Source organism: Pterocles gutturalis, unplaced genomic scaffold (genome assembly GCF_000699245.1).
Source record: "Pterocles gutturalis isolate BGI_N339 unplaced genomic scaffold, ASM69924v1 scaffold31406, whole genome shotgun sequence".
Lineage (NCBI taxonomy): Eukaryota > Metazoa > Chordata > Aves > Pterocliformes > Pteroclidae > Pterocles > Pterocles gutturalis.
The window spans coordinates 34,736-62,013 of record NW_010101462.1 but is presented as its reverse complement, the minus strand read 5'-3'; the positions used below and the strand labels follow the sequence as shown (position 1 = coordinate 62,013).

At 39.2% G+C, this 27,278-nt stretch overlaps 1 protein-coding gene across 1 annotated transcript in view; it reads right to left on the bottom strand.

Annotated features, from left to right (window-relative positions):
• Positions 1–312: 312 nt before the first annotated feature.
• Positions 313–27,278, bottom strand: part of USP24 (ubiquitin specific peptidase 24) — a 50,147-nt gene continuing 23,181 nt past the window's right edge. The window contains exons 30-66 of the mRNA XM_010083571.1: positions 27,075–27,172; positions 26,224–26,319; positions 25,842–26,070; positions 24,840–24,999; positions 24,390–24,545; positions 23,750–23,820; positions 22,895–23,055; positions 21,976–22,037; positions 20,425–20,616; positions 20,008–20,125; positions 18,506–18,650; positions 17,928–18,047; positions 17,550–17,675; positions 17,236–17,334; positions 16,942–17,024; positions 16,571–16,712; positions 16,038–16,157; positions 15,414–15,634; positions 14,850–14,974; positions 14,055–14,196; positions 13,547–13,697; positions 12,182–12,277; positions 11,445–11,548; positions 10,938–11,051; positions 10,098–10,194; positions 9,047–9,163; positions 8,343–8,435; positions 7,894–7,996; positions 6,634–6,755; positions 6,011–6,124; positions 5,674–5,739; positions 5,364–5,430; positions 3,215–3,293; positions 2,531–2,606; positions 1,455–1,541; positions 1,007–1,117; positions 313–844 (exon numbers count right to left, since the gene is read on the bottom strand). Coding sequence (XP_010081873.1) covers positions 782–844; positions 1,007–1,117; positions 1,455–1,541; positions 2,531–2,606; positions 3,215–3,293; positions 5,364–5,430; positions 5,674–5,739; positions 6,011–6,124; positions 6,634–6,755; positions 7,894–7,996; positions 8,343–8,435; positions 9,047–9,163; positions 10,098–10,194; positions 10,938–11,051; positions 11,445–11,548; positions 12,182–12,277; positions 13,547–13,697; positions 14,055–14,196; positions 14,850–14,974; positions 15,414–15,634; positions 16,038–16,157; positions 16,571–16,712; positions 16,942–17,024; positions 17,236–17,334; positions 17,550–17,675; positions 17,928–18,047; positions 18,506–18,650; positions 20,008–20,125; positions 20,425–20,616; positions 21,976–22,037; positions 22,895–23,055; positions 23,750–23,820; positions 24,390–24,545; positions 24,840–24,999; positions 25,842–26,070; positions 26,224–26,319; positions 27,075–27,172 — 4,326 coding nt within the window. The 3' untranslated portion in view covers positions 313–781. The remainder of the gene's footprint in view (positions 845–1,006; positions 1,118–1,454; positions 1,542–2,530; positions 2,607–3,214; positions 3,294–5,363; positions 5,431–5,673; positions 5,740–6,010; positions 6,125–6,633; positions 6,756–7,893; positions 7,997–8,342; positions 8,436–9,046; positions 9,164–10,097; positions 10,195–10,937; positions 11,052–11,444; positions 11,549–12,181; positions 12,278–13,546; positions 13,698–14,054; positions 14,197–14,849; positions 14,975–15,413; positions 15,635–16,037; positions 16,158–16,570; positions 16,713–16,941; positions 17,025–17,235; positions 17,335–17,549; positions 17,676–17,927; positions 18,048–18,505; positions 18,651–20,007; positions 20,126–20,424; positions 20,617–21,975; positions 22,038–22,894; positions 23,056–23,749; positions 23,821–24,389; positions 24,546–24,839; positions 25,000–25,841; positions 26,071–26,223; positions 26,320–27,074; positions 27,173–27,278) is intronic.

The following is a 27,278-nucleotide window of genomic DNA, read 5'->3' as shown; positions in this document are numbered from 1 at the left end:
TTAAACTCACCAACATCCTTTAGTCGTAAACACTCGCATACCTAGAGAACAAAGCTTTTCTTTTATTGACCTTCCCAATTGTCTGTGGTTTTTGGAAGGGCAGCAGAAAAGACGACTCATTCCAGAGCTCCTTGACCAAACCATTCTGTAAGGCACCACTCTCCTTACAGAGCAATCTTGCTGACCCTTCTCATAAAGAGCTTTACAAATTAGCAGGGAGACATATTAAATACAGGAGTCCTTATGTAAACCCATTCTTTAACTAATATTTTACAATGAAATGTAAGTCATCACACATCTTTACAGAAATTTGAATATTCCTATTCAATATTATCAGAAAGATTAAAAATTTGCCCTCCATACATAAGGGCAGTCTGGTTTGTTTTTTTTTCCTGTATAAAAACCAAAAGAATTTTTTTGCAGCATCACAGAAAAGCAACAGTTTTACATTCACTCATTTAATGTTCACATAAAAATTCAACCACTAGCGTTTGTGTATTTGATAAAATCTTCTTGACAAATTGTTTTCGGTGTCTGGACTGTCATAAGCTACTGCAGGTGAAGATGCAGTTTTCTACAGCATTTATTGATCTGAAGCCTTCGTGGCTAAAAAATGCTTTTAGCTTTCAGGGAAACAATCTCTTCCAGTATTGCTTCCGGTACTATAAAGCCACTTGTCTTCCAGGCTCTTCCAACAGCATAAGCAACGGGACTCCAGTTTCAGTAGGTACCAGGTATTAAATGTTTTGAGTTGATTTGTTTTCGTGTTCATAGGTATCCTCTATGGGTCAACATCATCAAGGTCACTTTTAGGCTCACCAATCATCATAGGAGACTCTGAGCCCTTTCAACACACAGAAGGGATGGGGAGAGAAAGATATGGCACATTATTTTTGTAAGGCACACAATTATTGTGTCTACATTCAGTGATGGTTCTAACTTGAGCCCCAAGTTGTCTAACAGAGCAACCTAACAGAAGATAAACATGCCCTTATTTTATTGTTACCTGCTGCAGATGTCTCTCTCCGTTCTCGTTGGCTGGACTACTTTCTGACCCATTACTGCTTCCGGACTGATCTTTCTCATTCAGCAAGGCTGTGGCATAGGCCAGCGTGTCCTGAGTTGGAAACAGTCCAAGAGAGTGTCAGGGGTCATGGTGATACCCTTCCGCTCATAATCAGTATTTTTTTTTTTTTAAAGCTGATCCCGAAACAACATAGTTGCTGTAGTGCGATTGCTGAGTCACCACAGGTAATTGTGAGGTACTGACTAACATCATTTAAGGGTCAGTTTTTTCAAGAACAACCACAGAGTCTGGGCTTCAACAGGAAGAATGGTCTTAAGTGCACTGGAATATGCTAAAGTTGACAAAAACAAACACACTAACTGAAAAGCAAAAAAAAAAAAAAAGGAAACAAATTAGTTTAACATTGCTTCCTAAGACGGTGACATACCTGTGCTGAAATAGTGCGCTGGAAGGTTTTTGCAGTTGATGTTTCATTGGATACATTACTCTGTGGAGCCCAGTAATGTTCAGACATCTGCATAAAAAGCCAAGAAAGCCATAAAATAGCCATATACAAGTTTTACATGTGTAAAGCCTCATCTCCTTGTGATGGCAGGTGAACTAACAAGTCTGGAACAAGCTTCCTGAATCCTATGGCAATGAGCTGGAGATCTGGGGCACAGACAAACACGCACTTTTAATGCAGTCAGAACAGTCAAGCCAGTACGAAGTAAAAATGGGCAGAGCAGGGACTATCCAGACCCATCAGTTCACTGTGTTTCAAGAAAAGAGTGGCAACAAGTTGTGCCAGCTGCACTGCAAGCATCCCACTAATTCTGCTCCCAGTATTCAGCACAGCACTAGTTTATGCATCTGACATCTGCCTGGCAGCAGCTGTCAGGACAGAAAGGCAGCCTGGAGCTGAGATACTACCGTGTCGTACACGCTGGGAGACCCAGCATTGCCCTGCTTGGCTGTAGGCAAACCTGTGCCAGTTCTGCTGAGCTTTAAGTTTCCCAAGTGTCCTTAAGTATTTATTAAAGATGTGTTGACCAATCTACGTTACGTTTAGATGGAAGAACAAAAACCTCATGTGTGGGAGGAAAAAGCTGTATCTGTCAACAGCTACATTTTGTGCAAAGCTGCAGTGATTCCGTAAGGAATCCACTCATTTACACATTCCTTAGCATCAACATGCAGTCAATGGAAAATTGCTTTTTTAGAAAAATGAAACCATCTAACATGAGTACAGTGGCACTGAAAGCTTCCCACATGGCAAGGAATGATCATCGTTACCATTCACACTTGATTTATGTAGACACGTCTACAACTGCAACATGTGGGGGCCTACTGAAGTTCTTGCATGCATCAGATTTAGCTGCATCCAAACTGTCCTTGTAAAAAATGAAGTAGCTTGTATATTGTCTTAAGAGCCACCTCAAAGAGCCATGGAGAGAATGGAGATTTCATAATTCTCATTGTAACCAAAGTGGCAGTCTTTCTGTACAGTTATAACAAAACTACCTTTTTCTGTAGCCACTGCACAGCCCAACTCCAGTGATGGGAATTCTCCTTGAAATAATCTTTTGCAGTAGGGCACCTTGGAAATTGAAATTACATTCATTAGTCACGAACAAGGCATTCTGGCAAACTGGAAAAAAAAAAAACCAAACCAAAGACTTCTCTTTCTTTGTGCTGCTGCCCCCTGTATGTACTGTTATTATTGAAAACTCTGACCTAAACTATACAGCCCTGTTATTAACTGAATTACCAAGAGCAATAATGCCTAGTAAAGTTTACATGAAGTAGTCTACAACACAGTTTCATGGATTTCAGACCTACCCTTTATCGGGACATAGGCCAAGTTCCAAACAAAGAGAATTTAGGAATCATAATATTTCAAAAATCTGGGACAGTTTCCTTATGTTTATCTCCGTTTTAATCCTAGGCTACTGCTCCACAGAACACAGCTGACCTTTGCCTTTATAAACAACAATATCAGTTGTTACATGAGAAATCCATCTCAGGCACTAATCAGTACAGATCTCACTTCATATTGCCACATGTACTGTTAAGACTTTTGAGCACCACTTATATCACAGTAACAAAGGATAAAGCAGATCAAAAGTAGAAAGAGCAGCAGCCTCAGCCGTCACAGAGGAGCCTAAGGTAGGCATGAGGTTAAATTCTGAAACCCCTGTTACTTACTTCTGAGCCAAAGTAACAAGGAACTTGACACACTGGTAACAACGGCTGCTGTCCACGTGGTTGCTGTGATGCATCAAGGCTGTGGGGATAAACACATGGATTAAAACACACAATTCAGATTCCTGTGTACCAGCTGGTCCGAAAATGTAACGAAAACGAAGCTAAAATTTTAACTTGGGTGGTGGAAGGTATTTCTACAGATGTTAGCATGAGTATTTGTGTTAAACACACTGCTGTATTCCTGGCAGTTTTGAGTACTTCCACAACTCTATTGGATTAAAAATAGATCAAAGTGAAATTGCAGTAATTCTTTCAAATGCGGTACCTAACAGTCCTCTCCTAATGCAGTCATTCTTCCCCTATAATCCGGTCTACATTAGATAATTGCTATCGTTACATCTATCTGAAGGAAAAAAAATAATGTTTGGAACCCCCATAAATGGGCCAGATCACCAGCTACCACCTGAATCAGAACTTGCAAAGCTAGAAGAATGTTTAAAGCTTCTTCACTCAGACAAGCATAGCAAAATTCAACAGCCATGAATCTCTTCTGTGGGAGTCTCAGAGAAAACCCCAGGCCATTCCTAACGGGAAGCTTTCTATACCATGAACTCCCACATCCTGTAAAAAAACTCTTTGAGGAGAAGCACAAAGATTTCCATGGAGCTGCCACAGTCGTTTGTTACTCAAAAGCTGCTCTGTCTATAGGAGTCAGCAAAGAACACTGGAGTGAAATCTCTAAAGTAGGCAAGCAATTGCTAGGGAACTGCAAATTTACAGCAGCAAAATTACAGCACTGGTGTACCACAAATTACATACGAACACCCTCTTGAGGGCCACATAAAACTATTTTTTGCTGATTTCCTTTCTTGGAGTAAAGCTAGCCAATGTGACTGATAGGTCATGATTCACATGCAGTGAGACTGGATGCTGTCAGTGCTGGTGCAAGGAAAATTCAAGGTAAAATGACAACTTTCACTCCCAAAACTCACAGCAATTCTTGTAAAATATGTACGATTTAATAACATTACACAAAAAGCTTCAACATGAAAATCCAATTGAATAATTGCACCTCTCCTCTTCAGAAGAAAAAAGGTCATGTATTGCCCAAGTTATGGAAAAGAATTGGTCCAAGTGGGACCAATCTACCCAGAAATAAAACAACCGCTTAGCTATTCTCTTACACTGCTTCACATTATCTTCTATCAGTCATACATGGAAACTACTAAACAGAAGAGCTAAATAGTCCTTCTCACAAAAACAGAATCCAAAATAACTTCAGGTGAAAGCCACAATCTGAAGCAGCTCCTCATCCAAATAGCTATGAAAGTGATGCTCAAGCTGCACTAACTGATCAGAGGTGTTCTTTAAGCACTGTGTGGCTACCCCACATTTCTCTCGCACACAAAGCATCTTCTCCTGATTCACATGAAGTAAGCTCTCATCACTTCTGGGACTTTTCTGTTGCTTTTGAATGCTTTATTAACTGCACTTCAGTAAAGTTCTGTATTAAATGGTAAGACAATACTTCGTACAAGCAGCAACAAATGGGAGCCACATATCAGATTACGAGGCTATCCTGCAGTTAGTGCTATTAGCATCCTTCCATGTTGAACCAGTTTCTTTTTATGGTAATTAGGATGCTGACAAAACAAAAAGATTGAAAATTTCTTGAGATAACATAGGAAATAAAAAACAATTTTTAAGGTTACAGGATTCATAGAGCTACCTTGTTATGTTAATCCAAGGTACTTTTTTTCCCCTCCCCACATTATGTGTACACCCTGATGTCCTCCTTATTTGAAAAAGTTATAATTCTTGACAACCTCTTTGTTAAGGCTCCTTATTAGTGTCACTTTCAAAGTACATAAGTATCACTCTTCTCTGGGTTCACTGACTGCTGTTGTTGGAGATAATTAATTTTTCCTAGTTAATTTACTTTCCAATTTGCTGTTGCTATAATATTCTAATGCTTATTTTGGATTTTCTTAGAGTGTTTTCTGAGGTTGTAGTGGCTAAATCAAATAGTGTTGAGCTGTTTGCCTTGAGAAGAAAAACAGTTTAGAAGGACTAGAAACTAGATTATATGAACCATCATCAACATAAGGGTCAGTAGGAGACAGGAGCGTTCACCCACTGGCTTACTTGCCTATTAATCCATTTTCAGTTTCAAAGGCAAATTTGATGCGCTCTACTTGTAATGGGTCTTCAATAACCTGTTGGGAAAGAAAAAGATCAATACAAGTAAGCTGTGTGTGATACAGGTATCTATTCTATGAAACTGTTGTAACCACCTCAACACGAAAAACGAGATAAGACTTGGGAAGTTTCACATAGCAATTTAAGAAGTAATAAAAGCTCCAAACTGAAGGATTAAAAGATACACGGACATTGATGCAGTCCTGACTTTTTTCACTATGCAGCAATACAAAATCCACAAGTCTTTACCCTTCACCTACCAGTATCTCGTGAAGCAACTGGAATATGTTTTTCAGTTCATGAGGTGGAGCAGTTTCCAGCTGATTCTGCATGTAAGAAATATAAGGTTACTTAGATAGTGAAATATGTTGATGATGCAAAGAATTACAAGACAACTTTACAGAGTTTTGAAATTTTGTTGTTTCAATCCATAGAAGCTTAAAGAAACCTCCAAACCCACCAGCCCCCACCCCCCAAATCCAAGGAACTGTACAGATTGTTCTGCAGATCCCACCACCGTTATGACCCATAAGACACAGTATGCCCAAAGCCTAGGAGAAACACTTGTGCAAAAAGTTATCTTGATTATCTCCATACCTTGATGAAGTGTAGCACAGTAAAGGAGAAGTGCTCATTACAAAAGCAGCAGTACACCACCATCTCCATGAGAACCGATAGAGATCCAGTTAGCTCCCGTAATGCGTACATCACCTAATGGAAAGGTGCAAACAATTTCAGACACAGCCATACCATTACTTCTAAGAGATAGATCAAGTTTATTATAGAATCTTAGTCTTTTCCAGTAAGGATCCCGTTTTTTCTCCCAGTATGGCCCAGTGAGCTGAACCCCCTACCATTCAGCTCCTGCTGCTCCCCTCCAAGGGTCTGGTCAAGTGTGATCCATTAAATCAGAGCAATTCAAGTTCGCGTCTCCAGCTGACATATGGCAACTGACTGCATGGGCACTTGCAAAATGTGTTGAGCTGTCTGTGCTAATTTTATAAACTCTCTAACCAGACCCCGTTTAGAGACATATTGGAAAATAAGACTGTGTCAAAAAGAAACCAAAGGTGCCTTCTTGTTTAGGCTCAAAATAATGACGACATACTTCCCAGCTGGCTGCTTTTTAATATTCAGTGTTTTTCATGCAAAGGATACTTCAAAGATATAACATAAGACCAGCTTTTAGGTTCAAGCAGGGCAGAATTTAGAGCAGATACCTCCATTAAGTAAGGTTTTCCCTCAGACAGGAATAACAAGGCTTCCACTTCTTCATGGAGTGTCAAAAGAGGGCCTGATGCGGTGATGCTTAGAGGTGGACGCTGCTTAAAGAGACCAGGAGCTATAACAGCAAATACAAAAACAATCCACTAATAAATCAGATTGTTCTACACACCTTGAAGACACTGCTACTCAGTTGGCACCATGCCATCTCTAATGACATTCATCTTAGCTAGCTTATAGCTCGAATGGTACCACTCCAAGTAACAATCTCTTGCATGCTAAAGTGTCATTCACATTAGTAACAACATAACGAAACGAATGGCAGGAAGGCCAGAGCAAAATGGTCATATTTACTGTCAGTACTTTGAGCTTTATTTTCATTCCCAATCACTGTTGCACATTCATCACATTCAGAACGTTTATCACCTGTCTTTTACTTTGTTTTTTGACTGCCTCAACTCCTGAAACTTTTAACCCTAGACAGAAATTAAGTCATTATTTTTAAAAGACAATTTTAAATTACTTCTTCAGGAAACTTAATTTCTCAACTCATTCCCTTTATCACCTTTATTTCATAGAACCACAGAATACCAAGTTGGAAGAGATCTCAAGGATCACCTGGTCCAACCTTTCTTGGAAAATGTACGGTCTAGACAAGATGGGCCAGCACCCTGTCCAGCCGAATCTTAAAAGTGCCAGTGTTGGGGAATCCACCACTTCCCTGGGAAGATTACTGCAATGGCTGATTGTTCTCATTGTGAAAAATTCCCCTCTTCTGTCCACTTGGAATCTCCCCAGGAGTAACTTGCATGTGTTATCCCTCACTGGATACCTCTGTCTCTTGTAAAAAAACATCTAGGAGAGTATTTCATTGCTTGTTATTCCGTAGTTCTGCCTAAATACTTCCCCTTCAGATTAGCAGAAGGCATAACAAATCTAAGCAAAACACAGCCTGTTAGGCTGCAAATCTGTCCCAGCCAACAACAACACAGCTTGATTTACTCATGTGAAGAAAGACCTTCTAGGCATATGGAGGAGGGTGGAAGGCATAATAGTGTTAATATCACAATCTCCCTGTCCCCCCAAGTACCTGTAATGCTATCTTTCTGCAACAGCCCCTCAATATATTTACAGCAAAATAGAGTAACCAACTGTATGCTAATCATTACTGCCTTGAATTCAAAGTGACTGTATTTTTCCTCACTGATATTAATTTACTCCCAAAAGTAGCTAAAATGCAAAGCCACAATTCTTACCAATGTTTCTTTGTGAGGAGACGTCAGAGTGCAAAACAAGTAGTGCTACAGTATTGTGAAGATATCCAAACTCACGTGCTTGTGCTGAACTCCACCTGCGATTCTGCTTGAGCCAAAAGAGAGGTTTAATTAACTTTTGATTGGTTGATATAGTCAACTTCTGCTAAGTTAAAACAAAGCAACGTCCTTAACAGCCCACCATCATGTTCTCATAGTTTGAAGTTGTTGAAAAATTTGTTATTATCAAAAGCATGACGCGCACTTCTGCCAACACAGCTATTTTCATGTTAAATACAAATAGGCAGACTAAGACTTGCATGAAGTTTACAGAATAATCCAAGGAGTAGTCCATTTTATCACATGACAAAGATTTCTCCATAATTTAAACACTGTAAAAACACGAGGATGGACAAACTACGGCACAACAACACAAGCTGTGTAAGCTTTACCTGATTATTCTGCCGGTTAGGGCCAAGGAGAAAGTTGATCATGTGCCTCAAAGCAGAGTGTCTGAGAAGGAGACTGCTAGCCCTTATGCCCTGCTGTTTAGACAACAAAAGTTACATTCCTGTGCAGGTAAAGAATTAACACTCTACAGAACAAAAGTAAAATGGATACACTAAACATAGCATTTCCTACTCTAAAAGGAACAGTCACACAGATCAATAAGCTACACCTCTAGAACCTGTCTCATTATATAGAGCTCATCTAAACCAGAGCAGAGTCAGCACATGCAAAAAAAGTGTCACAAAAAACAAAAAAAAAGAACAGGAGAATAGAGAGAAAGCCAACTGGGGTGAACAGCATAGTCCAGTCAGTTATTCTGTTTCCTACAGGACAAAAATCCTGAACACCTTTTTTTTTTTTTTTTTTACAAAGAGCCAAAACCATGCCTCCAAAACAGAAGCCCAACATTCAGACTTCAGAAATGACATCTTCAATAGGTATACTTTGCTTCTATACTTTTGTGTCATTCCAGCCTAATCCAGTGTTCAAAGCCATTTACTTTCCAAAACCAGGAAAAAAGAATACTCTAATAAAAGTTCTGGAAGAGTATCATTGTGCTGCTTAAACCTCCTATGAATATGAATGACTAGCTGTTTTACTACTGTCCTTTAAAACTAAAATAACATGATTTTTTTTTTTTTTTTACCTTCTGCACAAAGTTGTTGAATAGCAAAAAGTACTGAGCACAGTTTTTACAGTTTTCAGGTACATCTTTATCCAGCAGAGCGAGTAGCACCTCCAGTAATTGATGTAGACTTTTTAACTGTGAAAACAATTATTAATTTTAATTTAAACAGTCATCTACTGCTTAAAAACCAAAAGTTTCATATATCAGAGTTAAGGTTTGGTTAACAAAACCATATCTACGGTCAGATATGCTTGCTGTCATGAATACGAATAGCTAACAAAGGACTGCAGCTATCCCATTTTTAACTCTTCTGAATGAACACTGCATGTATTAGACAGAAAGTAACGAAAGCATTGGCACGTAGGTAACTTGCTCAAAGAGATGGAATGCAGCAGTTTTGTAATTCTGCAATATTTTTAAAGCCATTCAAACTACTCCTCAGAGTGAACTGATGTTCAAACATTCCAGTCATTATAGTAATGCAAAACCAGACTAGAAATAAACTGCCACTCAAGGTCTCATGTTATTGTACTATCCCATTCAACTATGCAAAAAGCAATGTTAGCGTTTAGTTTGCATCATAGCACACTAAGGGTGTACACATTGATATATAATTTATTACATCTCAGTTAACAGACAGCAACTAACAGCCAAGAGGAAGTAACCAAAAACTATCCAACTATATTGTAAACTTTCATCTCCCTAGTGCCGTAGTCAGCATGTAGGACCTCACAGGAATCTTTCCTAAAAGCTCTAAGATAAACTTTCTTAAGAAAACACTGTTTCCAAACTATTAAAAGAATGGGTGATGTCAGTTTATATATGACAAGCTGAAATCAGGCAGAATTGTTTATAACTAATACTTGGAACTTCAATTCCGAGAATTACAGCACCATGTCACCTCCTAGGGTAGGAGGAGACCTATTCAAGAATCTAAAACCTGGACACATGATCAAGTCAAGAGCCTTTCACCTTGTCATTACAAATCACACAGCGTTGTCTGCAAACATAGCCAGAGCCATTAGGTAGAGGCAACCAACAGGATCACTGGTGAGCAGGTGACACTAACCTTCTCCTGATAAAGCAAGGCACTGTCGAGGGTTTTTTCAAGAATAGTGGCTACAGCAACTCGCACTTCTCTTACACTGCATTCCAGGAGGAAAGTCCTGGAAGATAAAAGGCGAAGCTGCAAAGAGAACTGGAATCAACATGTACACACTGTTACTATGATTAAGTGTGGTGTTTATTATTTTAAAAAGGGTAACAGCCCGGATGCTTCTTATATGGCACTTCTGTGGATAAGCTTTAACTTATTTTCCTGCACTTCTGCTTGTCACTAGTGAGGCTTACAATACTACTTTATATTTATTCATTCAAATAACGAAAAGAGCTAAAATGAAAAGCTATCATAGAATCCTGTCTTTCAATGCAACTTCAAAGATAATTTTTTTTTACATTGACACATCTCTCTAACTGTGTCAGTTCTCCAAGAAATTGTCTTAGGTGTTTTCAAAATACCTATTAGCTGATCTTGAGCATGGTGAGAAAAATTCTTCCCAGTTTATCTGTGATCTTTGTCAGTTAAGTATTTAACTTATCTTACCCCAAACACTTCCACTACATTGTCCTTTCCCACCACTTGCAGGAGTGACTAGACATACACTTAAGCACACACCAAGACACTCCACTGAATTAAACATCTGCATCCTCCTCCACATACACTGCACTATTTTATTAGATTTTCAGAATTACTCAGAAAGCTCACAATCAGAGAAAACACTAGAAATAAGAACCTAAATGATTATCTAGAGTGTCTGTTTAAATAATGTGCACAGTCAGCTCTTTGGGATCACGTTATCAGGAAGCTTCATCCACACAAAACACCCAAGACAGAATTTCCAGTACTTACTTTACAAGCTCCCGGCCCTCTGGCCCGATGAAATATTCAACTAACCACTGACAAGCATCAGTGCTTTTGGAGAGCAGCGCATCTATGGTGGCAACCCATTCTTCTGTATCAGCCCTTTAACAAAACAGGGACAACTCTCAGTAATGAAACAGAAAACACACCTCCAAAACCTAAGCCATGTTTCTCGTTTGCCACCATTAGATGGCTTAAGACAAAAACACCTTGAGAACTATTTAGGAACAACTTGCTGTCTTTAAATCCATTAAAGCCTTTCCATGCCCAAACCACTACCACCAAAATAACAGACAGCTGGCAGAGGCAGTAAACTGGCAGGTTGTACATGACCCTCCTTTCTCCCTCAGGTTTCTTTGCAACGGGATTCCAATGCAAAGCAGAAACGGATTGCTGCTCCTGTGAATGCCTATGCTACCCACAGTACTTCAACAAGCTGTAGGTATGACAAGCATGAAAACCTCAGTCGTTACAGTATCCAGAACAAGGCCTTACCTGAGTTTTTTCTTGGTTCGGAGATAGGTTTGGAAGAGGAATTGGACTGCCAGCTGTAAGCTCACCTTTGCCATGCACGGATAATAAGGATGCTTTACCTTAGTCTGAAAGAAGTGTCAAATTTACTTCAGAGCAGAAGTATGCCTGCAGCACATGCGCTGTTTCTTAAATACATCAACATGTTCTATTCAAGTAATGTACTTCATTTGGAAAAATTAAAACAAAGCTTTTTTCTGTGCTAAAAACACTCTCCAGTTCTGACTATGCTAGTTAACAAATACACTAAAACAGGAGGCTGTAAGGCTCACTAAATCTGTGGATTTAATATATTCAATAAATGCTGGTTTGCTTATTACTCCATTTAGAAAAACTTAATCAGTAAACTGTATTTCCAATGAAAATCTACCAGCTTTGAGGTGACTAACACCAACTTTTGGACCTTCCACAGAGAGGAATTTCTGTCCCTCTTGAGCTCAGTTTGCATCATTAAAAAAAAGGTGTGTGTTATTTAATAAATTTTACTATGGCACAATGATGTTTCTCCCCCTCCTAGAACAGGAGGCTGGAGTCAGCTTTGAGACAGATGTTATCAGCATGAAAAAATTGGAGACAATGAATTGCTCAGCTGGAAAAGCAAAATCATGTCAACCCTTCCCTTCCACTTTTCCTGACTGTAACCCAAATAGCTTCTGTGGCCCTTTCTACCCAACAGAGTACTCCAAAATCTGGGTACTTACAGCATTCAGTGAAGCTAACGACAGAACAAAACTGAAGTAGTCACTGCTGTATACATCTCTGTTCTTCATAAACTTCAAGTTTTCATCTCTCACCATCTGTAAAAGAAGGCAAAAAAAAAAGTAAAACATTGTCAAATGTGGCATTTAAAAACTAGTGTCAGACCCGTTCTACTCGTGCTCTGAATCACTGCCTCAGTGGAGGGAAAAATACATAGGGGAGACTTAGAATATTTGTTTAAACCAGTGATTTTCTCCCAAGGATATTACAAAACACAAGACAACAGATGAGAAACTTAATCATTTGCCCATTAAGGGAAAAGAAAAAGGAAGAAGTTGCTGATAAATTCAATTTTCTGCTTGCTTTTAATAAAAAAGCCAAGAGAACCTCCTTCAAAACTGAAAGGCTCTCTTAGCAAATGTACATGTACAGAGCAAGGAGCCATGGTATAATTACAAGCTGCAGACACAAATGCCAAGCCTCTCTTTTTTCAAATGAGATTTTGCTGACAGACTCTCAATAAACTTGAGCCAAGTTCTGTTTATTGTAATTAACACAAGCCTGGACACAAGAATGTCTAAGTTACTATTAATGCCCTGATGCAGCCCATGTGCACTGCCACACTCAGCCTGCGCAGTTTATTCTGTGTATGTGATGTCGGCTCTCTTGCACATGCGCAGATCAGGAGGATGGTATGCGTTCGGAAGACCCAATATATGCAAGATTGTGTCTTCTGCTGTAGGAACCAGAGCTGCAGGCCTGCAGACTGAGACCTTCCCCTTACGACAGCTAACTGACGTCCAGCTTCTACCATCCCTCTCACTGCTCTGCCAATGCCATCACATCCCCATTTGCTGTCCTGACTCCAAAGCTGCCTTCAACGTCCTTGTTTTCCCCTTTGAGAACATAGTATTACATAAGCTAACAGACATGAACAGAATTGAAGATGGTTTCGGTTTCTCTTCTCCCCTTTTTACACTCTTGTAAACTCAAGAACTAGAGGATGACTTTAATTTGCTCTTTTCTCCGTTCTTCCTCTGTGCTTCAAATGAAGCATCTTCTCTGCTCTCATCTCTCCCTGTTTGCATGCTGACTGCTGTCATTATCTCATGGTTGTCTAATTTGTCTGCAGTTCCTCCAAAGTAGGAATGATAGGTCGATTTTGTGAGAAGGGAGAGCAAAAGTTACAATAATGTACCACTGATCAGCTTGTTAATAACTTCATGTCAGAATCCAAAATTATTTTCTAGCTTTGCTTTCAAGAAGGGAATTGCTTCAAGGCCACCTTCAAAGTCACTGTGTTCCTCTTACTATGTGCCGAAATTTCCTATGAGTAGGATTTAGTTGCCACTTTCGGAGCACTCTACCTGATATATCCGCACAGGCATTTTCTCTACAAAAAGTCCTTTTTTTTCTCCTTTTCGAACCAGCTTGGTCAAGATGGAGAGGCGGTCACTGTTGGGCCTGTGGGGTCGAGGTGATGACTGGGGTGAAATTTCCGGTGAAGATGGAGCAGATCTGAAATACACACGAGCTCAAGGTGAATAATCAAATCCTATGACAAATCTACAGTTCAAGTTTAAAGTATCAGTACAGCCAGTATAATCGTAAGGCAAGTTTAGATGATGGTCTAAATACCTCTTGAGGCTGTCAGTCAGCTTGAACTTCTTGCTGCAATAGTGACAGCAGTATGGAAGAGGAAATTATAAAAGTAATAAAAGACTATTCATTAAGCAGCTTAAAAAACCCAAACCAAAACAAAACATCAGAAAGGTCAGTATACTCTTTTGTTGAACGGGAATTATTTCTTAGTTCTGGAGATAGGGTCTAAATATCAACATAAGAGAAACTTTTACAGACACAAGAGGAACTTACAACGAGAGGTCCTCAGCTTCTTGACGCACAACACTCACTCGACTTTTCTTTGGTAAGACTGGAGAGTTCTGATCAGACACTCTCTGGTAAAACAGCATATAGGCATTCCAGTAGCGCCGACGCACATCAGGGTAGGGGTTGGCTGATGGGAGAAAAGGCATTCGATAAAGGCCTTTGAAGGTTTAGTACCTTTTTCACTCCTATCGGGAAGTGAAACTTGGGGTGTAAGCAATATACCCTGTGGCAGTATAAAGTCATTTGTTGGATCAAAACAAAGCAACAGTCTATGTTAGCAAATAATGAAAACCTGAATTCTAAAATATTTTTGCAAAAAGCTGATGTCTTTTAAAAAGATAATGAAACAATTATGAATTATGAAACAAGTGAATATTGGTGGAAATGTATTTGGAATGAATTCCTTCAAGCATTGAAATATTTAACTATATGATACAACACCATGTTCTATGCACAGTCATTTTCACTAGCCTAAAATAAGGCCTGGTTTATGTGTTTATTTTTTTTTTAACTATTTTAACAAGGTGTCCTTTTACGTTTGAATTTCGTCTGCTACTAAGTCTACAAGGTGCTGAACAACAGTGAATATGTTTCAATCAGTATTAGGCCATACACAAGCTGTTATGTCCTTCAGCTAGCAGAAGACTTCAGGAAAAAGCTGCTTCGAAAGGTTTATTAGATCAAGTTACTCAAAGCAGATATTACGGACTGAGCTCTACCTCTACTGAGAACCAGTTCGAAATATAAAGCTACTGTAAACCAATCTGTACTTCTGCTTACATTGATCATAGACTTTAGGTCTATACTCTCCACCAAAACATTCATATTCCAAGGTTTCATCAGTTAAATCAAATTCTTCGACAACAGTGTCATTAAATTTGTACCACTTTCCTTTTCCACATCCCCTGTGATCAAAACAGAACAGAAAAACAACAGAAACAAAGTTACTTGATTGTCTAGTAAAAAAACCAAACCAACCTGAATACCCTAGAAATGACAACCCTGAACTCACGTTTGTTTTTACAGCAGATAGAAAGTTTAGTTCAATGTCAAAGTTTGATTTAGAAAATTAAGCTTGATTAAAAATATGAGAGAAGCACATCAGCCAAAATTAAGTGTCACAGGAAGCCTGCAAACTGCAATACAAAATACATAAAAATTCCTGAGACTTTGATAATATGGTGTCCCACATGATTGTGTTATTATCTTAACACCCGCAATATTGGGTGTTAAGAAAGGGAAGAGTGCTTCCAGTAGAGTTCTGAATGTCTCACTATACCCTCCCAAAACAAGCATTCTTCAGACCGCTCTTAAATCCCTGAGGGAAATATTCTTGGCCATTACCTCCTGTCCTTTATAAAGGAGTAGTAGTGCCCTGCATGTGCCTGGCCACTGTGAACAATCACACCAACAAGCTCATAGTTTTCTGTAGGGGCAACTTTCTTCCTTGGGGAGCTTCCGCCTCCTTGATCTGTGTTTCTACCATTGTCTCCCACTTCTGAGGACGAGTCCTGGCGAGCCATCCCTGACACAGTGTAGGGTTCCATGTTCAGCATCCAGGGAAACTGTTTGAAGAGATATTTCAGATTAACCAAGAGATTATATTGTGTACATGCTCAGTGTAATTTTATGAGGATTGTATTAATACTTCCCACATTGGGTACTCCAAAGGAAATCATGGCACTTCAACTTTTTATCCTTATGACACACAACTTAAATAAAACATTTTTATGGAGGTTTTTGCTCTTGCTTTCTGAAAAGGACCTTGAGAATTCTGCAGACAAGAAAAGCTCTAAGGAGAAATACTTATTTCCTGGAGCATGATCATGTTGTAAGTGTACCATGTATCAAAATCCCTGTATCAAAGTGTGGTGGTAAGAAGGAAGAATGAAGAGTGAGAGTCCATTCCACTGTCAGCTCCACAGAGTGGGGTGGGTAGGGCCACCATACAGGAAAAAGTTTTCTTACCCTTATTTGTTCATCATATTTAATAGAACGTCCGCTCTCCCAATCAAAGCCAAATCTCATCAGGTGAATCACCAACAGGCTAGGTAAGACCTTAATACATGTGCGCTTCACTGTAGTTCTCTTAAAAAGAAAAAAAAGAATATCACCTCTATGTATATACCTCAAGCATTCTGTAGTATCCCTCTACAGGTGGCCAATTCCAATAATCTCGAACGGATGTACAATACAGCCACGGGAGGCAGGATGGCCATCAGAGTACTTTATCTGTACATACATTACAGCTATTACAGAGTTTGTGCAGTGGGCTGGTGTTACAGAACATTTTACCATCCTGCCATCCCTCTAAACGTACAGTCTACAAGATGAATTACAGGGAATGAAGAGTGCTATCTGCATGGATTTAACCTTTTGATTATATCTTCAACACAGAAAGAGTAAGCAAGTATGTAAGCACAGCTTCTATGACCATGTAATGCTTAAGAAAATAACAAGCTACAGCTGAATCTTCTTTCACATACATTAAGAACCAATACCTTTTCTTTGCACTTCTCACAGTAGTATGCATTGCTTCCTTCCAGAACTTCTCCTCTAACAAACTGATCCAATGATATTTCCAGACTTTGACAGGAAGTCACACCTAGGTTGAGAGCCATGAAGGCTTCCTCACGCTCATACCTAAATTCAAGAAGAAAAATAGTCAAGGCACGGACAGAATAGAACCTATCCAACTTGCATTAACAAGACATATGCTTAAGACAGAATATTGCATTTGCCCCATAGCTTTCAACAGCTGTGATGCTCACAAAGGCATATGTCTCTACTTTCTTGCACTATATTGACCTACATATTTTAATAGTTACAGGAGCACGTAACTTGGTAACTAATGCACTAAATTTAACACTACCTGTGCGGACAGTCCTTGCAGATCTTCTGATCTGAGAAGATACCTTGAAAAGTATTCTTAAATATTTGGTCTCTTCCTATTTTCTGTTGGAGATATAAAGTTAGACATCAGTTGGTTACATCACAGAGTGAAAGACAAAGAAAGCAATAGGAATTTTAAACTTCTGAATACTATGTAGATTAGAAAATGAGCCAAATGTCTCTCTGCCTTTTTTTCTGAAGAACAAAGGAGAAAAAGAGAAAAGGTACCAAGGAGATACATATAAACAAGGAAAGAAATCCCTGAGGTTTTTACCTTGAGGTATTCATCCATTTGATCTATAAGACTGGTGAAGAACTCATAAGCATCCTGTTGCTCTCTAACATAAAGTTCCTTATTCCACATCTTGAAAATCTATATAAAGTATAAATAGATATAAAAAGCTGGTTGTTCCATACACATATCACTAAATAAAGTGATTTTTAAAATAAATTTGATATTTTTACATGTTTTGGCTTTTTGAAGCAAAATTTACTTTATCTCTAGAAATTCTGCAATAAGAAAAGGCTGAATAAATGATTACTTGTTAAGCAGGAAAGCTATATATTCTAAACAAAAAGATGTAATACCTTCCAAAAGTTCTCAGGTACATAATACTGTAGCTTGCTTTCCATCAAATGACCAAAAAGAGATTGAACTTGATAGAACACATTGTCATCTGGATTGTCTGTATCATCATCAATCGAAAGCAAGGCCTGGAAGGAGACAAATAACCTTCTTAAATTGGTTCTTGCCAAAATTATTACTGTAAGTTGTCATAACACACAACACAACTTGTAATTTATATATTTGCTGGGGGTATATATTTATTCACACACACATAAATACACTGTTATTTCAATTTTTTTTTTAAACAATTCATGTATAAATGGTGTTAAGATGAACTTGCAGTTGAGGTGACAGCAATCCTGTCTTTAACAGACTTTATTGGATGTTGAACCAATTACCTCTGGGAGCCCAGGCTGCATATATAGCTGCTGGAAGACGGCATTCATGTAACAAGTAGCACCACCATTCTTCAGTCCCACAAATCCTGAAATGGAGCGACTATCCACTGGTGGAAGATACTAGAATGACAAACACATTTTTCATCCCAGTAAGTTACAAAAAAGCATAAGACTCCAACATACGTACTATAGCTTCTATAATTACCTTTATATGAGCTACTAAGAGCAATTTAATTTAAAACCAGGAATATAAACTTTGACAGATTGCAAGAGCACTATAACTGGCCATTTATATATCTAAAACTTTGCACAAAACTGTTAAAAATGGCCTAAAATATATAAAAATAAGATTGGTGACAGAAGTATTTCCTAACCTTTCTTATCCAGACAACGAGTGAGAAAGACTCACTGGAGTATTTGCTTCTGAGGAAGATCAAATGGGTCTGCATTTACTCTTATCTGCTTTTTTGTCATTTTAAATTGAAGACCATGGAAATTTAATGAAGGAAGCAGTTAAGCAGATCATACACAGTACTCCAAACCGCACTCATACAAATCAAAAAAGGCTTATGGCTTACATCAAACTCCTTGGTAAGTGCAGGGTCACACTGGTGATGCATAGAAAGCAGCTCTTTTGTAATAAGCTGGAGATTGGAAGGTGAGCTATCGGCCAGCATTACTAACACTTCATAAGCAGCTAACCGGCTATCTGCTGTGCTGCACCTAAAAAGAAAACCACATTTGAGATCTATTTTGTAGATGACTCAATTATTTCTAATTCCAGAAAGCCATTTTACTCAGACCAAGTGACAATTAAAGTTCAACACTTTAAATGATAAAGCACTCCTGAGAGACTGCAGAGTGCTATTTTTTTTTTTTCTTGGGGAAGGGGAACAGGGAAGAAAGGAATCAGAAGAGCAACACCAGGAATACCCCTTTAAATAAGCCTCCCTTACTGACACAGAAACACCTGTTGTTAATGTTCAGTAGCAAGGAAAAGTAGGTGCCCTAAAAAAGACACAGAATTGGTTGCGTGAGGACAAACAGACAGTCTCTATCACTTACACCAGTAGAGACATAATGGCTTTTTTACAGAGAGACAAGCTTTGAAAGAGCTAGACCAGATAACTGACTTGCTACAAGACATGACCTTAGAACTAAGCTGCACTAGACCAGCACAAAACAGTGCTACTTATCAATCTTCAATAGATCATCAAGCACACTAGTCCCTTCTTCTAAAGGCCAAAGAAAAGACATTTATTTACTCTATTTACTTTATTTACTCCAGGCAAACAAAAGAGCCTGATGAACTGCAATGGAGCAAAGCTGGAGCAAAACACTAAGGTGTAGCAAGTCCATTCAGTTCCAGGGTTGCTAAATACTCCACAGGAACCTTCTTTAGGGTTTGTGGAAAGGCAGTGCAGAAATGCTGATCCAACTCTAACACCAACAAGTCGGTGTCATGTAAGCAATCCAGCTGCAGCAGCACAGAACTCCACACGATCTAATTTACCCACCCCTTCAGATATTGTATGGCAATAACAGCAGCCAGGTGGGACAGGAAAGAGAACACCTAGTCTTTTTTCCCCATTTGATATGTTCTGGGCTATCATCAGCTATCTCAGGTGCAAGGAGACTTGCTCGGCATTAGCTTTTTACAAGAGGCAGTTCTTTTGAAGAGAGAAAGAAAATAGCAAAACTTTTGAGATTCTCATTTACACGAGGCTTGGAAAGTTAATTTCCTGCTCATACTCCAATTTAGCCAACTTCCCAAGCAATGATGAGCTAAAGGAGTACTCTTTGGACTCATGAAGTCAACAGTTAGTTGTCCTTTCAGCTCACCATCGATCTAAACCAAAGCACAGACTTCAGAAGTAGAGAAAAGCAAAGATTTTGGGTCACACGAAAACTTACAAAAATGTTATTTGTACACTATGCAGGAAATGTATAAATTGAAAAGGTATGTTTGGAGAAATGCTCCAACTTTGATGTTAACTCCTAGTATCTGTGACCCCAGTATGACATTTCCATTCATGAGAACTATGAAAAAACCTAACATGAACAAAAAAGCAGTTTTTACTTTGGATGAAAGTCCTGCTGACTGATTGCAGCACTGCCTGCTGGAGAATGGCTATTCAGAATAATCCTGGATGCTCGGAAGAGGAAATCATCCAGCAATGGCTTAATCAAAGATGAACCTGTAACACAGTAATCCACTTTCACTGTTAAATACTTACATCATCACTGCAAATGTCAAAAGGTGTTCCATAACAGCAAAATCACTTAATAGCACCATATCAACAAAAAAAGGTATCCAAATATTTTATCAAATGTCAAAGCTACAATAAAGGTACTGCCAGCTCCTTATAGCTCTGTATCTGTATTATAAGGTCTTCAAGGGTGCTGTCTACTGATCAAAACATTTTCTAAGTCATCTGTTAGTGCTATGCAGAATTCACACTAGTCTAGTGACTTCAGAGTAAAAAGAAATACTTACCAACCATCTCCTTTTCTGCCCCACAAAGTGAAAGCAGAGTCTTGATGAGCCTCAAGTGTCCCGCTAATAGGATGTTATCAGCTTCACTGGTCTCACACTCTGCTGTGCGGTTGGGTTCAAAATTGTCTAGCCAGGTGATCTCATCTTCTAACATGGCAGCTGGGCTGATCTTTAGCTGTTCCATTTCTGATGCTGCAAGAGAAGAAGAAAACCCAGAAAAATCAACAGCTCTATAAGTATAGAATATAAACACAAAGAATTTCAAACCGTTTTGTAACTTCTAACATGGCAGCTGGGCTGATCTTTAGCTGTTCCATTTCTGATGCTGCAAGAGAAGAAGAAAACCCAGAAAAATCAACAGCTCTATAAGTATAGAATATAAACAAAGAATTTCAAACTGTTTTGTAATTAAAGCCTGTTATGATAATGCTACACCTCATTTTAACAGGAGGCACTACACTGAACAGTTAATAAGAAAGATCATGGGATTGGAGCTTACCATCAGTTCACTGACATACATTATGCATTCCTTTACAGAAATTTAGTGTATAGAAACTTGAAAAATGGACATTTACATAAGCAGAGACAGTTATCTAGTAATGTACAAGAATTTCAACATCCACACTGTTGTAATCAATTGTTTCAAATGTGGTCAGGTAACTTCACGCACAAACTCATATTTAGGTACTGAAAAAGCAGCGAGATCCACAAATAAAGAGGGTGTCTAAAACAAGAGTAGATAGGCTTTTGAACTGAACTTCCATTCAACTGCTGTTATGGTACTGAACAGGAAAGGAACAAGGGGATATTTCATAGCAGAGGGAAAGATTCTTAGAAATGTATTTTGAAACAGGTTAAATAATGAATTCTGAGTGAGGGCGCAGGCTGCGTGGAGCGGCAGTGTGCTTATACATATTCTCTTTAGGACAAAGATGCTGCAGTGATTTACTGTGCAAACTGAGTACAGCTAGGTGCTCCACACTTTCTCATGAGGGAGCTGACATACACATACTACCTCACTTAAGGCTCTGGAGTACCTTAACTATAATGTTACATCTCTGATCTCCCATCTGAAAGCCTAACAGATGGTCTAGTTTCCCCCCACAATGTGTACAAAGTATACCTTCCACAAAATAACTCCTTTCACTTTCCAAAAGGAGTAAGCTGCCTTGTTGCTACTGAACACCAAAACAGTCCATGTCAGGCACTAACATCACAGGACATCAGAGCACTGGAACAGGCTGCCCAGAGAGGTTGTGGAGTCTCCTTCTCTGGAGACATTCAAAGCCCGCCTGGATGCGTTCCTGTGTGATCTGATCTAGGTGTCCTGCTCCGGCAGGGGGATTGGACTAGATGATCTTTCGAGGTCCCTTCCAATCTCTAACATTCTGTGATTCTGTGACAGCCAGCACACTGGCAGGTCATACTGAGCTCACGGTGTAGCAACCTCCCTGTGAAGTCAGGTCTACATCTCGTCTACAAAAGGAAGACATACTTGGAAGCTGCAATCAGAATGATGTGTGCCTATGCAGTAACCTAACACATACTTACATGTGAGGTCATCCAATAACTGACATCTCAGGTCAAAATATTCTGTACACTGGGACAAAAGTCTGAAATAGGCACAAATACAAGAAAGGATTTAAAATTAAAATTAGAAACTTTTTTCTAAGCAGTTGCCTGAGCAGTATAACCCAAAATACTGTAGTTGTCTAGGTATGCTTCTGTACGCAAATGCTTCAGCTTTAAAACAAATTCCTTCCCAACAGCTATTTCTGAATGTTATGAATAACATTTAATCATGCTTTCTCCCTTCACCTCTTAACAGTTAATTATCAGACGACGACAAAACAAAAACATATTTTAGCTCCTTAGTTACTCTAGAAACTACTGTTTAAAGGTGCTGTTAAATTCAACAACCTTTGGCCAGTCAGTGACAAGTTAACAGGACTGACACCTACAGCCTTTACAAGTGCTATAGGTAACATAAGGAGTTGTAACGGGTACCTAAGCAGCAAGAAATCAGGAGAAGTCACGGGTCCAGAGACCACTGAAAAGGCTGGAGCCTTCAGGATGGGTTTCTGATCTGGATCTATGCAATACTATGAAATAAATTCAATGTTACTGTCATACATCCCATCACCTCTATGCCTTATGCAGGATTCCAGCCAGGTTCTGACTGCCATGGCCACATCCTAGAAAGACAAGGCTTATTTAGGAACTACCACCTGCCAAACAGGAAGTCAAATAAGCAGAACTTTAAGAGTTCACAGAGACAGAGTTGTACTTTCAGAATTCAGCTTTATTTCCCTCCAATCTACATACATCCAAAACTATCTGGGGTGTGACAGGGATGTCTACTTTCAATGGACTTGCAAAGTCCTAATCCCTTGTGCCTCAGAGCTTCCACAGTGCTACTCATTTAAAAATGTGATCACCTGCTTCCTCAATAAACATGCATCTGACTTACCTCTGGTTGATTCCTCTCATGATGCTGGTTGGTGACCAAAGAGGCAGCTGGGCACCAAGAACAACACTCAGGAGAAACTGGTTTGGCTTCTGTACGTCAGGGTGAGCTGATGTGTCTGTCTGACTAAGAGTGTACAACTGGTCACAGGCAACACGACGAATCTGAAACAGGGTCATTGTCAAACACTAGCAGTTGCTCAAAGGTTGCAAAAAATATGCTTCTGTTTTGTTAGAAATCTAACAGCAGAAACAGACATTAAAAAGCAATCCACCTTCATTCCTGAGCTAAAAGCTCTGTATTAAACACAGATTATAAATTCAGATAAGGCAGGAAAAAGATGCAATGACTTCATGCAAAATGTATGAGGCGCAATGAAAGAAGTACAGCGAGGCTTGAAAATCTCTAAATTTCAAAATATCCAGAATGATCTTAAATGAGAAAGAATGAATTTTAGAAGGATTCTGACATTTGGAAGCATTTCTCGAAAGTTCAGCACAGTCCGTTAGATTTGACACAAATCTTTTGAGAAAAAGTTACTTGGAACTTACCATAAAGTAATAGTTCTACAGAATTTGTCTCACCAAAATAAGAGTATTTTCTCTAGACTAGCCACAGCACAGTCCTGTGCCTCATGGATTAAACAAGCCTAAAGAATGTAATACTTCAGCATTTTCTATCAACACATCACTAGATACTGGAATTACTAACAATTATACAAAGGTTATTCATTCAAATACAAAAAACTGGTGGAATATTTGTAGTGAACAATTTTATCTTCAAGACCATACTGAATGATCAAAGCATACACATTTCAGAAATATAAAATTTAAGAAGCTTCCAGAGAAAGACACTCACCTCAGCACTTGGTGATCCGAGCAGTATGTCAATGATGAAATCAGCAACACAAGGCAAATTGTAAAAAGATCCTAGAAGAGAAGAATACCAGACAATCTTGTTAAAAAATAATCCTTTAAAGTAATTCAGTTGCAGTCTTGCATCAAAGTACCCTAGGACCTAGAGCGCATCCTCCATCAACACTGAAAAGCAGTATCAGCTATTTTCATATTTCCCCATCTCCTTCCCTCCCCAGTGACTAGCACCACTTCATACTGGCATTTGCCTTCTCATTCCACCACCACCAAGGTTTACACTTTCTGTACACAAAGGTTCAAGCACTAAACACAAGCTATGTAAACAGCAGCACTGACAGAATTACACAGTTCAAAGCCAGTGCAAATATTTATATACTGGCAGTAAGTCAACTTTCCCAACACATTTCACTAAGGCACAGCACCACATGCTGTGTTCCATGCCACCTGTTCTTCAGTCCTGCAAAAAACCCCTCTATTTTTTAATAAAATCTTGTGTTTTTAACTTGAGCTGTCTCAGCATACAAAGCTAGAAGCTTCTAATGAATTTTTTGTACTTGCCTGTCTCCAAAAGCCTTCCTCCACCTTGCATATCTTCCAAAGAGTAATCCAATTCTATTTCTTACCTAGTTGCTGACTGCGTAGCTGAAGGCAGGTTACTAAGAGAGACAAAGCTTCTCCAGCAATCAGAGCGTCTTTGGTGGATACGGACTGCTGTCTCACACAGATACCAGCGTGCAGCGCAGTTGGCTCTCCTTCGCTTCCTGAACTGCAATTACTTCCTGCATTATGAAATGAACAAGTGCTGTAATCCATTACATTTTTTCAGATGTTTTCAGCCTCTGGTCAGTGGTCTGCAATTTAAAAAAACTTCTCCAAATGCCAAATAAGCGTACAGCATTTTTCTCAGCTTTGCGTAATTCAATCATAGAATCACAGAACATCCTGAATTGGAAGGGACCCAAGAGGATCACTGAGCCCAACTCCAATGAATTCAGCTTCAAGCTTTGCAAGAGTCAAATTAAGAATAAAACAAGCTCTTTCTTTAGACTGATTTAGAGACACAGTTAACCTACCTGAGCTGCTAAGCCTGTTTCGAATCCCAGCAGGAAATAAAGTGTTGCTTTCTTTTATTGGCTGACTACTTCCCACGAGGTCCAGTCGTCCTGCAGCAGCAGCCCAAGAGAGTCGCATGAAGCAAGCCACTGTGGAAGTGAAATCATTCACCTCCATAGTCTGAAGGAACAAGAAACAGCAGTTACTGCTGCGATATTCAACACCCTTTGTCAATCACAGGGATAAGAGGAATGTATCTTCTGGATCATGTCAAATTGACATTTGGATTGGTTTTGCTCTCTCTTCTCTAAGTAGGCTCAGAGATACAAAAGTCTTTTTGTTACCGAAGAGATATTTGTACTTCCCCCCTCCATAGGGAGTAAGTTCTAAACCCTCTGCTAGGGTAGATACCATTTTCAACTATATGGAGTTAAGCACGGTGATTACAATCATGCCCATCAATTTGTTTTAGCAAATAGCCAGTCTCAGATTAATTACACTGATATGCCTACAAAGGGGAAAACTGCATATTCTAAAACTAATGGAAATAAAAGTTTCCTTTCTGCCCAGGGTACACCATCAAGTAAGTTTAATTTTTAATGAGCTATGTGACACAAAAACCTTGTCCAACATTTCTATTCAAAGAAACATGGACTATAAACCATGAGTTCAAGCAGCAACCTTCTCCCTTCTAGTCATAGCAAATCAACATGAGCAACATTTTAGAGTTAAGTGTGACTGAAAATAAATCACCAGTAAGATTTCTGAGTAGATCTATTTCTGGTAAGCACTTTTAGGGTACTGCTTCCCTTTGTACTGCCAAAGTTACTGAGATTGTTAAAATTCAGATCAAGTTCGGGAAGAGAGACTGATGGTCTGCATTTTTGGAGGCTTCTAAACGGACCCTGGGCAAGAACCTGTATAAAAGGTAGACTTTTAGTTAAAAATCCAGGAGTCACACAGCTGTCACTGGAGACCACACTGCTATGTCACCCACCATAAATTATCAAACACTACCTTACCTGTATGGCAACTCTTGCTGCTGGTATGATTTCTTCTACTCTAATAGAGGATCTATCAGACACAGAGAGCTGTCGGTAGGATGACTTCTCAGGTGTTCCACAAATGGACATCTGCCTACTTGCTTGTCGGCTGACATTACGGAAGGGGCGTGAGGACAACGCTTCTACCCCATCTTTAACGAAGTCCTCATCCAGTAAGGTAGGCATTGTCTGCCCAACAAGCAAGAACCTACATTCACAGAATAAAAATGTCAGACTTATTTTTGAACGTTCAGAGCAAGTGAATGAAACAGAACTCAAAGCACCAATTCATCTTAAATATTACAAGCCACACTAAAAGCCAAGAAAGCAGCACTCTCTCTAATGAAAGGCAATTACATACCTTGCAAGTTGCAAGCAGATGGAATAGACTCCCTGTCTTGTTTCATAGTCTACTTCTGATGGGATGGAGTCTCTCTGCATCACATTCACCACCAAACTTTAAAAAAAAATAAAAAATCAATAAGACTCAATTTCAAAATGTTTTACATTAGGAGAGAACTGCACTTAATTTACCTCTATCCTCCCCTTCTCCTATTCAGTCAGCTGAGCGCCAGTTAAAAGTGCCAAACTGGTGTCTCTGGAGACCAACATCCCCATTTTCCCCTCCTACATTTACACATGGGAGCTTTTTGCTCCTGCTGGAAAATGCTTCAGGATCTACAGGGCAGGGGGGGGAAGAATTACTAAAAATATTTTATAAATTTGCCACCAACAGAAGTGGTATTGCCGGGTCTTCCAAACTGCTCACACCGTGCAGCAACTCTTATTCAAAGAGTCTGAATTCTGGAGATGGTAAAATTTAATTTGGTTTCTGCTGCACAATTATGCTTTTTGACTGCTAAAAATGTCCACTGGTATCCACGCAGGACACAGTGTAACACTTGCAAATTTGAACTGAAACACTTCAATGTTAACATCCAAATATCAACTACCTTAAGTAAAACCTACACTTCACAAGCTTATCTGTGCCTACCTTTATTTTGGAGTTTAACAACATATAACCTGTTACATTACCATGGTAGCTACAGTAGCTTTTCACACACTGGGTAATGAAAAACCAGCTTTGGGTGGATTCTTTTTCTCTGAAAAAAAAGCTGACGGGTATACTCACGTGCTACAGTGGAAATCAGAAACCACACCGAACTAACTAAATGAGGTGTTATGAACTGAGTCAAGATTTTGAAATCTAACCTCAAACCTCCAGCTCTGAGGAAGTTTTCACAGAAAGACTTGGCACAGTTTCTTGCCATTTCATCATCTGCAGTTGGCATTAGCTTGGAGCTCAGTACCTAAAATAAAAGCAGAAATAAGCACACATACACCACTCCCCCCTTAACATTCCTTATCTGCTGAAGGTTAAAAGTGTAACAGAAAAAAATCCACTACAAATGAAGC